Raw genomic sequence first — 12,319 nt, 5'->3', positions numbered from 1 at the left:
TTTTCTATACTTACTGTGGTTGTTATCTTTTGTTTTTAGCCCTGAAGAAGGCTAGAAACTCTAGCCGAAACGTCGGCACATTAAAATAAGTTAGTCATACTTATTTGTGTTTCATTGACCGCACCCCCAACCATCTTCTCCTCATTTATCATCCACGGTCAACTATCTCTCATAATTACTAACTAGTAGTACAAGAGCCCAAGAGGAAAAAAAAAGGCAGTTATTTCACCCCAATTTTTGATTACTTTAATGAAAACTATGTATAATTACTAGTCAAAATTGATGAGTCTGTCAAATATACATAAAAAATGGCGGCTGTTTCAAAACCTTAAAAAACATTAAACACGGAGCTCTATATCTGAAAAACTACCAACACTAGAAAATCTAAAAGAACATTATTTAGAGAAGAGTAAATTTGCTGAAATATTAGTCTTAATAGAGCTATTTACGTCCAATAGTTCTCAAGATATAGTTTTTTTCTTAAAAATGTACTGAAAGATTTGTAGTTAGTTAATTTATTTTGAGAAATCTATATCTCATGAACTATGTGACATATAAATTTCTTTTAGCACTCAAATAAAGCCAGTTTAATGTACTAAAAAGTAGTTTATGACCTTTATCTTCGTAGGAATAGTAGTGATATTTGTTAAAATAAATTGATTTAGTTGTTCGGACAATAAGTTTGATTTATAAAAACCTTTATTTTAGAAATCATAAGACTTACAGATGTCTGTCAGCACTCAAATTGAAGTTAGTTAAATTTACTATAAAATAGTTTATAACGTTTATCGTTGTAGGAGTAGTAGTTTTATGATATTTGACAAAATAAATTCACAAACTGTTAATTTCTAGTTGTTCGTATAAAATGTTTGATTTTTGAAAATATATCTCTAGACCCATAAGGCGCACATCTGTCTGCCAGCACTCAAAATAAAGGAAATTTAACATACTATAAAGTAGTTTATAACACTTATCTTTGTATGCTTTATAGCCCATTAAACTACCTTTAATTTGAGTGCTAACAGACATTTGTATGTCAAATATTTTTTGAGATATAGATTTTTCAATATAAATTCACCAACTACTTATCTTTCACTACACTCTGTACAACATTTGTATGAAATGTTGCTTTTTAAAAAGCTATATCTCAAGAACTATTAAACATAAATAGCTCTATTAGGACTTTAGCAAATTTACTCGACTTAAAATGATGTTCTCTTAGATTTTCTAGTGTTGGTAGTTTTCAGATATAGAGCTCTGAATGAAAAATTAATGTCCCCCTATCTACACTTGGCAGACTCATCAGTTTTGACTTGTAATTATATATAGTTTTCATTAAAGTAATAAAAAATTGGGGTGAAATAAGTGCCTTTTTTTCTTCCAGGCTCTTATACTATAGGAGAGGAGTGTTAGTTTTCACACAAAGTCTATTACATGAAATGAGTGAAATTGGGTAAACAATAGCACAGGAACTGAGGTCTGAGGTTTTCTCTCTTGGAAGAGATGACAGCTTTCAGCAGGATTGGTACAGAAAGCCTAACCACAACTCAAGTTTCTTGTTAACCTGATTTCTCTTGTCTTGTTGAATGGGCTATAGTACTATGTTTACACTCAATCTGCCATATACTTGTTAGCAAGTTAAACCACAAGCATGATCCTCTGTTTTTCATCTATTTTGTCAGCTAAGATGCTTCAAACAATTTTTGGTGTTTTAGAGTTTGATAATAACAATAATAAAAGGTATTTTTGCACTTTTTAGCAAAAATCGTTCTTGTAATTATTGATATTGTTGAACTTTTTTTTTAACTTCAGAAGGTCCGTTATAATTCAAACCTAATTTTAAACTAGTGTTGATCTATAATTGACATCGACCAAACATTTTTTCTCATTGTTGAATTTGTTCAACATTAGCAAAACTTCTTAACTAAAAGAAATAGGTAAGCCATGATTTACTATATTAACGTTGGATGAAATTTAAATTAGTTAAGTTTTTTTAATCTATTCTACTGAAACTGAGTTGATTATGAACTTGTACCTGGAGCAGACTCAGTACTTTCATGAAATATTACCCTTCTCTATTTAAACAAAATTTTACATTCTTTTTAATGGACCATGATAGAAATATTTTGGTTTTATAGAATGCATAGTTTTTTTTTGTTTTTTTTTTAATGTTAATTTTAATTAACTTAAAGAGTTCATGCAACAAAACTAAAAAATTTAGCTTCATCTATTTTGGTTTATTATTATCAATAATTAACTTTTGAAAACAACAAAAAAATATCTACTTTATATTTAGAATTATTCATTAAAAAAAAAAAAGCACAAATAAGTTGATAAAACTTATTTAATCGTGCAAACATTTCGGCTACAGTTTCTAGAATTTTTTCCCTATCTTTATTTTACCATCCCTTCTTTTCTCAATTTTCCTTACCCATGTTATTTGTTATGTTCACCATATATTATTTTTGTTTAAAAAAAAAATAGTTTTCTATTCTCTATTCATTTCTATTCATTTCTTTTGTTAAACTTTACTTATATTTGGCCTCTTTATCAATTATTATGGTTACATATATTTTCTTTTTCTTTCCATATTTCAATTTTTAAATTATTAATAACAAATATATTCATACTTCTTTCTTAATTATGTTATTTCACAATTATGAGAGATAGTTGATGTTATTTCACCTACGTATTCAATTACCTATGTATAAATTTTATTTTCATTTTATTAATTCCATTATGTAAAATTATTCACTTTATGTCATTCTGTTTATATTTTCTTTTTTATTTTCTATATTCATTGGTTGTTATCTTGTATTTCTGGAGATTATGATGCAAAAAAAACTGCATCATTTCTACCTTAATTATCATAGAATTGCTATATGTTGAAGGTTTAACATTCTGACAACAATATGATAAATGTTGTTTAATAATTTAGCCACATCTGCACTGATACCTGTTCTCCAAGAAGGGATACTTCTCAACAAACAAAGAGGACCCCTGTTTGTGTACAGGACTTGTCATGTGTACCAGAGCTTTTCACACCTTTGGAAACCACAGTTCCTTCCAACTGGTTAATGGGTACCACATGCCAAAAGACTGTGTAATCGGCAGTGGGTTCCCACCCCCTCTGAGGGTCTAGTGTGATCGGCAGTGGGTTCCCACCCCCTCTGAGGGTCTAGGAGGGACGCTCACCTAAGGGGCGTTTTGTCACTTATGACCAATGAGGAATCAGATTCAAAAAAGTTAACGCCTCTAAGGGAAGTTGGGAGAAAAGGGGATGGACAACTAGACCAGGAAAAAAAGGGCATTGAAGATGGAGAGACAGAAATAAGAAGACGGGCTAGAGAACAGGTCCTGAGAAGGACTCTTCAGAAATGGAAGTCCATGGCTACGACAATACCCACAGCTACAACTACATCCATCAATCACATGAATCATCCAAATCGGAAGCTATTTAGATACATTAGGTAACAATGCATAATGTAAACAATATTTTATGGTAAACCAATTAACTGGATCATTTCAATCATTCAATCGAAAAGATATTGTATTTGAATCAAATTTTTAATGTGCAATTTTCAATGGATCTATATATTTCTGAGCCTTTGGTGTCCAAAAAATACATATGAGCTATTGGTTTATCTGTGTGTCTGTGCTATCAATATCTCTTTTTGGGTGAGTGTCTGTGTCAAAATTATTTCTTGAATTGCTGGATGGATTTTCCATCTTTTTTTTTTTTTTTTTTTTTTGCTTGTTTTGTGGAGTTTCAACCTCTGACGTCTGTGACACTGATTGAGCATTTTAAAGCATTCTGTGCACAAAAGTGTATTTTGCTATTGATTGTAGCCTCAAAACTACTCTAATGATATTTATGAAATTAATGTTGTCTTTTTGCTTAAACTTGAACTTTTGCCAAATCTATCGGGACATTCAGCGATCTCAGCTGAACAATCGTAAGTGGACTGGAACAGAGCATCGGGTAGATTTGACAGCCGCTGAGCAATGGACCAGTGTTGCAGGGGAGCCTCCCATTGGCAGCGGATCAAGCCTAGACCTCGGTACCCCCTCGGAGCATACAACTTCGCCGTGGAGGTGTTCGCAGGCTTCTGCGAATCATTGTGTCGATGCCATCCAGAATTTCAGGACGTAGCTTTATGAGCGGAGCAGTTTGAAGAGGGTATGTAAGACCCGGGAACACGTACTGGTTGACAATGTTGACCTTCTGCTCGGGCTTAAGCAAGCACGAGTTGACAACCTTATCCAAATTCATATTCAACTTTGTCACCGAATCCTCGTTGAACTGTATCTCTCCCGAGAATGTGCATCCTAAATATTTTATGGTGTCGCCTTCTTTCATTGTTAGGATGCTATCTCCATTCTCGAGGGAGAGCTTCGTCGATTCCAGCTCTCCCTTATTTATGACGATGCCCGCACTCTTTTGAGGATTCAATGCCAAACCGATTTCTTTGAACGTCCTCTGTACACTATCAATTACTCTTTCCGCAGCAAACCCTATTGCATGCTGAAACCGCCTGGTCATCCACGAACCCTGTGAGGACCACACTACAACCTTGGTCGCTATTGAGCTTATATCCATATTTACTTACGAAGACAAGGGGCCGCCTTGAGGTACTCCAAACTTTACTCTGATTTGGCTTGTTGAGTGGGCACCTACATTTATTTTGATGTTGTTCGTAGTAAGGAGAGCCGAAATCACATCTCTAAGATCCGGCGACACACCCTCGCTTTCAGTGAGCTCACCATATGATCATGGCCAACATTGTCAAAGGCACCAATAACGTCGAGAAATACCACCGGGCAATTACTTTTTGCATCTTTTAAAATCGCATCGATGTTTCTCGCGTGGACGTGCGCTCCCGGAAGGCCCTTTATAAAACCCCTTTGATTTCTGTGGAAGGTTACCTGTTTCCTCAGTTCACAATCAAGTACCTTCTCAATAATTCGGCACACGATCGAATATATTGTAATCGACCTCCAGGATGATATATTATTTGCATCTCCTTTGCCTTAAAATATCAATATCGTGCGCCCCCGCCTGAGTGGTTCTGGTATATAAGCCACCTTCAGCATTATCTTTGTAATTCTCTTAATTACATGGGGTATGTTAAAGAATTTAATTGTGCGGATTAAAACACCATCCGGCCCCGGTGATGTATCTAAAGAGGTAGATTTTATGGCTTTCCGTATTGATTCAGTTTCTACTGAGATCAAATTCGGCATCGGGGCTTCTTCTGTTCTTCATACTCCACACGTTTACGGAGATTTTCGCTTTCAAAAAAGGTCTTATAATGCCTCTCAATTTCAGCCACCTTTAGGGGACATTGCTTAGGAGCGTCGGCATTCATGATATTTTGCACTACTTTTTTTCTTTTATTATAATAGTTGTATTGTGCAACCTCGTATTGATACTGTTCTTGCCGACGACTCCGGTCTGCTTTATTGGCCCTCTGCGGATTTGATACTTTTCCGGCACCTTTGTCCGCCATATTAGATTTATTTTTCTTCCTCATTTTGTAGAATTTGACAACTGGGTGCTGGGGGCCTGGCAGTTCCGCATTGATCGTCCTTAGAAATATTAGAAACTTGCCTACGGCCTCATCAAAATCCGCAGTATTCATGGTATTTTGCTCATGTAGGCTTTTGAAAGTAGCAGACCATTTTGGAATGTCTTCCTTTATCTTAGATTTTTCATCCTCTCCATTTTTAGGACCTATTACATTACTAATTATTCCCCTCAGTGTGTTGTTATTAGCCTCCCTGGGATGCTTCTTTGCGATATGGGTTCCGAGGCCTCTTTCACCCTTAATAGAGAGTCCACAGATAGGACAAATCTTATCCTGAGGGCATGGGGTTTTATCTTGTTGTCTCCGTGATGCTGCCTTGGGCTTTCGGTGGACGAGGAAGAACATCTTCAATGGAGATAGTCCTTCCTAAAACTACCCCGTCTGCATCTGGCCATTCTACTTTTCTACCAAGTCCTTTTCACCACCGTACATAGTAGCCACAGACATCAGAGAGACAACAACTGCCTCTTGAACTGTCCCTCCAGTCCTCAGAACCCATACCGTCTGACCCACTTCTATCTTTTTCTTTGATTTCCTATTCATCTTCGAGCGTTTTTACTCTTTCTAGCTTTTCCCTCTTTCCTTTTTATTTATTCTTTTTCCCATCCAAGATTACCCAACACATGCATCGTTGAAATAATTGACTAAAATACAGTTAAAGTTCATATGTGCTAAGATAAATAAGTTAATTACTAAAATACAGTTAAAATTTATGGATATTAAAATAAATAATATTGCAGCAAAAAAAATAAAACCAAAAGACACGCATACATGCACGTACATCGCAATATCTCTATTCCTATCACTCCCTACAATATAGTTTAAAATAATAACAAGATTTTATAAATAAATAAATAGGTTAAAACAAGTCAAAATAAATAAGCTAAAAGTAATATGACGTCATTGTTAAAAAAAGAAAGTGATATACACTTATGTCAAACATCATAAAAGAAAAAAAAACACCAAACAAAGACGTAGGGCTCCTCGGATGACAGAGGAATAGATAGCCTGATCTTGATTTCCAGCTGGCAGGAGTGGGGAGCTGAGCCGCTGATAACAGCAAACAGGTCCCGATGAAATGAGGCTACCTTCACATTTAATAATCTCTGTAATAGCTGTAATAATGTTTTTTACAGTGGTAAGAATCTTCTCGTTGTGTCATTAATAGTAAACTTTAAATTAATTAATTTTATTTATAAGATCTAAATAACCAGTTGAGATGGAGAAGAGTAATATTCTGTGGGCCCTATCAAAAATGGAAGCTGGCGCATCTCCGGGACCAGGCAGAATTCCTATTGAGCTCCTGAAAGCTGCATGTGCAAACCTATTAACCCTTAACAGATATGACCTATTAACAGATGTGACCTATTAACCTATTAACAGATGTATTTAAGCTTGTGTTCAAGGAAGGTGACACAACCCAAACAACATAAGTATCGTCAATATACAAGAAAATGTGCTGGAACTATCGAGTAATTGTTTGGTAAGTTCTGTGACCAGGATAATGGGTAGGCTGCACCAGGAACAGGAGGCATACTTTATCCCTCAAGAGCAAGCAGGTTTTACATCGGGCTGGTCATGCACAGACAACTCATTGTGAAGTTCCAAGAAAGAAAGCAAGCACCCCATATGGCTTTTAGATACCTGAAACAGGTTTGTGGTACTGTGCCGAGAGAGAAGCTTTGGCACATGGAATAACTGGCATTAGTCATTCCTTGATAAAGACTGTAAGGAACTAATACAGCGACAACAGGTACCAGATAATAAGATGTGGAAACCATCTGTCAGATTTACATAGTCCAGTTTTCTGGTACTTTTTTTGATTTTGTATGTCTGGTAAGTTCGGCTCAACCTAGATGATGAGAGAAGCAGCTATAGGAAGTAGGACTGCAGCAGCATAGACCTCTCCCAGTCACACACACAGGCATAACACCATCTTTCTGAACATTTTCATGGTACCATGGGATTGAAGCAATGATGTAGCATGTCACCTACTCTATTCAAGATGCATGAATCAGGGAAGCCATGGCACAAGCAGTGTGGGGATGTTGCACCATTTATTGATGATTGATAACAAAATGTTACTGTCCTTGTTCTTTGCTAATTATGAGGTATTGTTTGCGAGGTGGAAGATCTGTCTCGAAATTATGGTGTTTATTGATAGGCCTGCTATCAAAAATGGGCTTAAGAATTAATTTGAGAAGACTGAGCACAAGGATGGCCATTGGCAATACTGATACTGGTGCGCTTCTATTGGACGGGAAGGTATGTAAAGAAGTGATTATATTCAAGTACATGAGTTCTTATTTTGATAGCACAGGGTTTTCTGAGCATTGCATCAGAAGGAAAGTGGAGCAAGCCCATTAGGCAATACAAAAGTTACAGCCATAGTGAAGGCTATCCTGACATACTGTTCAGAAATGTGGATAATAAACTCTTGTTTGTACTCAAAGGTGTAAGCAGTTGAGATAGATTTCTGAAGGAAGTGTTTCCATTTCACTAGGCTGGATAGAATTAGGAATGAAGAAATTCACCAGAGGATAGATATTTGTACATCATGAAGGCTGGTTTAAAGGCAATAATGTCCTATACTATAAAGTCAGGGCCAGTATGGAATTGCCTGGAAAGACTAAAGAAATTAGCCAGAGGCAATAAACTGACCTTGATGTGGACCCCAGGGCATGAGGGGATAGAAGGAAATGAGATGGCAGATACCCTAGCAAGTAAGGGATCAGAAATGATGCTAATTGGCCCTGAGCCATATTGCAACATATCTGAAAGTGCAATCAGGAAGGTAGTTGACTCCTGGAAACATACTGGATATTGAAATTAGTCATTAAACAGTCCAAGGTCTTTATTGAAATATCAAAAGAAAAGGCAAAATTTTACCCTAACCTTAATAAAAATGAATTGAGGACGATAACAGGACTCCTCACGGGCCACTGGACCTTAAAATATCATTTTTAGAAGATGAAACTGGTGGAGAATTCCACCTGTCGTATGAAAGTTGAAGGAAAGGTATTGCATATTCTGTGTGAATGTGAAGCCCTTGCCTTCTGAAGACTGCGGTATTGGATAGAATGAAACCTGAAGACATTACTAGAACAGACCTAAAAGAATTAATCAGCCTCATAAGAAGCATAGGATTCATACGGGATATCTAATGGAAAAGAGGGGTAACTTACAAAAGGTCCAACTGGGTCGAAGTGAGGAAGGGATTCCCGACCCTGAGTATAATAATAATCAGTATATGAAAGGATTGGGGCATGTCACCAAAGATAATACAGTCATGTGAAAAGAATGATGGCCGAACAGAGTCCTGGATTGGGCTCTGTCAGGGAAGAGGGGACATCTACAGCCAAGAAATAGGTGGTTGGAGAAATTCCAAGTGGAAATCTCTGGCTGAGGTCTGTTGTAGGTGATTGGCTGGATTGAGGCAACTCTTGTTGAACGCCTATAAAGTAAAAGAGAAAAATGAGTTTGATAAGAAGAGATAGCTTGTATTCTTTCGAATGGAGTGAAAATCATTAAACAATATGCCATATCACGAAGTTGGAATTGAGCATAAATGGGTACTAGTTCGAGCATTGGAACAGAATAAGCCGTTCTTTTTCAAGTGTATTGAAACAGCTCATGCCTACCTATATAATACAATCCTCAATTGTATCAACAGTTTATCTTCCTTAAATTTCTATAGGATATAGGTCCTTTGATGCCGTCCACGGTATCCAAAACAGTAGTGAAAGCAAGATCAACCGCAATTTTTTCACAACTTGACATATTCTGTTTTTTTTTAATCTCTAACACAGGTGCATTATGGAAGTTATTAGGTACAATTGGATATCCTTAGAAGGTTGAGTTAACACTATTTTAAAGGCCTTTACTTTTTAAGATAAAATCCTTAGACAGATTGTGAGTTCTTGTAAGTTTGTAGCAAATCTATTGATATCTAACCTTAGTCCACACCGGTGATCTTTTTTCCTAATTGTGAATTTATTATCTTTTCCATCACACTACACTTAAATTAGATTTACTATTAGTAGTGTACATATTTTAATTTATTTTTTATCTATCCCTTGCACCTCACAGTGTTAGAACATATGCTAATTAACTATCTTGTTTTATTAGGAACCAAAGAAGCTGGTACGCTATCGAGACAATAAAATTGTTAGTATGAAAGGAGAGCGGTTCACTGAAATAAAGAAGGAAGATGATGAAGAATCAAGGAAGCCATCTGGTGTATGGTGTAAGTCACCACGGTTTCACTGATTACTGCCATATTTACATAGCAGCTGCTTGTCAAGTTCCTGACAGTACGCCATTTAGCAAGACCCCATCTTTCCTTTACTCATAGGTTTATCAACTTCAATTGTCCTCGGGTCATGACAACACGAGATGTTAGGCTTTATTTTTTTTTAAGACTGCTGACCTTGACTGATATTTTATTTTTTTGTGTTTGTGACCTGAAATATTTGTTTAAATTTCTACATCTCATTTGTGTATTCAAGGTATCTCTCTCTTAATTTTGTGATACTAAATCACAGTCTTGTTTACTTTCAATACTCATTAATCCTATCACTTATACTATAATTTTTATTTTTCCATTTTCTAATTCCCATTTGAATATTTATTTATATATTTTAAAGTTTGGTGAAAATTAGCTAATAATATTTTTAAACTAAGTATGATTAAAGTACAACTCATTTTAGTAAATTTGTACTATTGAATGATTTGAATATTACATTGATCATTTTTTTATTCATTGATTTTATAGATTTACGGCTATATTATATTAATTGATAATGCATTTATTTCCTCTTTGCATTAGATTGCTAATTAAAACTTGTTTTACCAAAAAGTAATTAGTTACAAAATCAATATTTTGTTTGACACTGTGTATTGTTCTGTATTAATCTTTTCTTTTTTTTCCCCATAGAACCTACTATGTTCATTTTAATATGAACCTATTCTTGAACAAAAACAAGTTAAACTAAACAAATGAATTACTTCCATGAAAGTCTTTTACTTTTTTATAAGTGGGTCCGTAGGCAGCAGGCATCCTGCAATCCAAATGCATTCTCAAAGTGTAAACATGACCTATTAATAAATCATTGAATAAAAATAAAACAAAATATTCATTAGTAAATAAATTGTTTTTGTAAAATAACTTGTGTCATATACAGTTTGTTGTCGCTTCTTTAGCTTTCAGCCATTGCAGTTGTTCAGTATTCTTAGCTTTCTGTAAATTAATTTAGATTAACAAAATTGTGCATATAACCTATCATGAAATTAATTTTAATTTTTAAAAATGAACATTACCGATCTGTCAGATATGTGCACAAGTTTAACTTTTAAATTAATGAGGCTTTTATTTGATAAGTTCTAATTTTAAGGCATATCCGAGAATTAAATCTTAGAGGACAAATATTTTAGGTACCTGTATTCATATTTTTAATTTAGCTGTTTAGTTTTGATCCCCTGACATTTCTTGCCTTTTAATGCTTTGTAGTTATGAATTGTGTTAGTGTAGCAGACTGTTTTATGCGTGGTCTCTTTTGTTAATTACTTTAATGTTTGTTTTTTTTGCAATGATATATCTGCAATAAGTCTTTATTGTTAAGGCCAGGTTAACCTCAAACATCTGTAGAAATCTACACAACATTCTAAAATTTATAAAATTATTATCATTTAATATAGGTCCTCTTTAATCAACCCCATGCTATAATAATAACAACTAATAATCTACTTATTTCTTTAATGTTTAGAATAGTGTAAACAGCTTTTATTTAATTAGATTTAGAGCTTGACTGTTTGATGTCTTTTTGTTGTCTGTTTAAGCCAGAATTTCAAGTTAATAATTTTATTATGACTTGTTTATCCATTATTCTAAATTTATTCAAGAAAATAAAATTCTGTACGAAGTTTATTAATTTTTAAATTTGGAGTCAAATTAATATTTGTAATTTATGCTTACATCTACGTTCATCACGTGATACACTTAAGTTAAAAACATTAGTGATTAGAAGTGGTGTTGCAATAGCTTTACTGAGGTGAAGTATTCCTTTTTTAAATTTAGTTATTATAAAGTTCCTGTCCTATACCTAAGTTTTTAAATGATTTTTTTCCAAGATAGACAGAAATAAATTTATATGGTGATAAGTTCTGTAAGCAATGGACCTTAAGTATGTTTAATTTAAATTGCTATTGTGTGAAACCTCTCTCATTATGTTTTGTCAGGCCTTCAACTATCATTGAATCAAGTGTTCTTTCACCCTGACATTACCTCTATACTGCTGCTTTACATTACATGCTCATCATTTTGAATCCTTTGCAAAATAAGCATATTGTGTTTGAATTAAAAACAAAAAAAAAAAATAGTTTTGCTGTGATAAAGGTTACAACATCATTTTTCTTGTACTAGGTAAAAATTTAATACTTTTTTATTGGTTTTTAAAGGTAAAACCTTTTTCAAATGAAGTTCTTCCTTTGTTCTCTACAATATCCTTCTCTTAACATAAAAAACATAATAATTCCAATTAGAACACTGTAATATAATAATATGTAAGTAAATAAAATATAATTTATTAATATTTAAAGCAATCCAAATAAAAAATATTGTTGATATTTCGAGGAAAGTGTGCTGTAAAATTAATCTACCTAATACTTAAAAAGAATGATTTAAAACAGACACTTTTTTAATAGTATTACTCTCCTACTTGTTTGCTAGTTTG

The 12,319-nt window shown here is 34.2% G+C and overlaps 1 protein-coding gene across 2 annotated transcripts in view; it reads left to right on the top strand.

Annotated features, from left to right (window-relative positions):
* Positions 1–12,061, top strand: part of LOC106681192 (CUE domain-containing protein 2) — an 18,909-nt gene extending 6,848 nt beyond the window's left edge. Inside the window, exons 6-7 of one of the 2 annotated variants that reach the window (XM_014421393.3) lie at positions 9,717–9,834; positions 10,525–12,061. In XM_014421393.3, the coding sequence (XP_014276879.1) occupies positions 9,717–9,834; positions 10,525–10,526 (120 nt within the window). In that variant the 3' untranslated portion in view covers positions 10,527–12,061. Of the gene's footprint in view, positions 1–9,716 lie in introns of both variants that reach the window. The other variant, XM_014421392.3, reaches the window with a different exon arrangement.
* The last annotated feature ends 258 nt before the right edge of the window (positions 12,062–12,319 follow it).

This window comes from Halyomorpha halys, unplaced genomic scaffold (genome assembly GCF_000696795.3).
Source record: "Halyomorpha halys isolate HHAL.00 unplaced genomic scaffold, Hhal_1.1 Scaffold316.1, whole genome shotgun sequence".
Taxonomy (NCBI): domain Eukaryota; kingdom Metazoa; phylum Arthropoda; class Insecta; order Hemiptera; family Pentatomidae; genus Halyomorpha; species Halyomorpha halys.
This window is presented reverse-complemented; position numbering and strand designations above follow the sequence as displayed.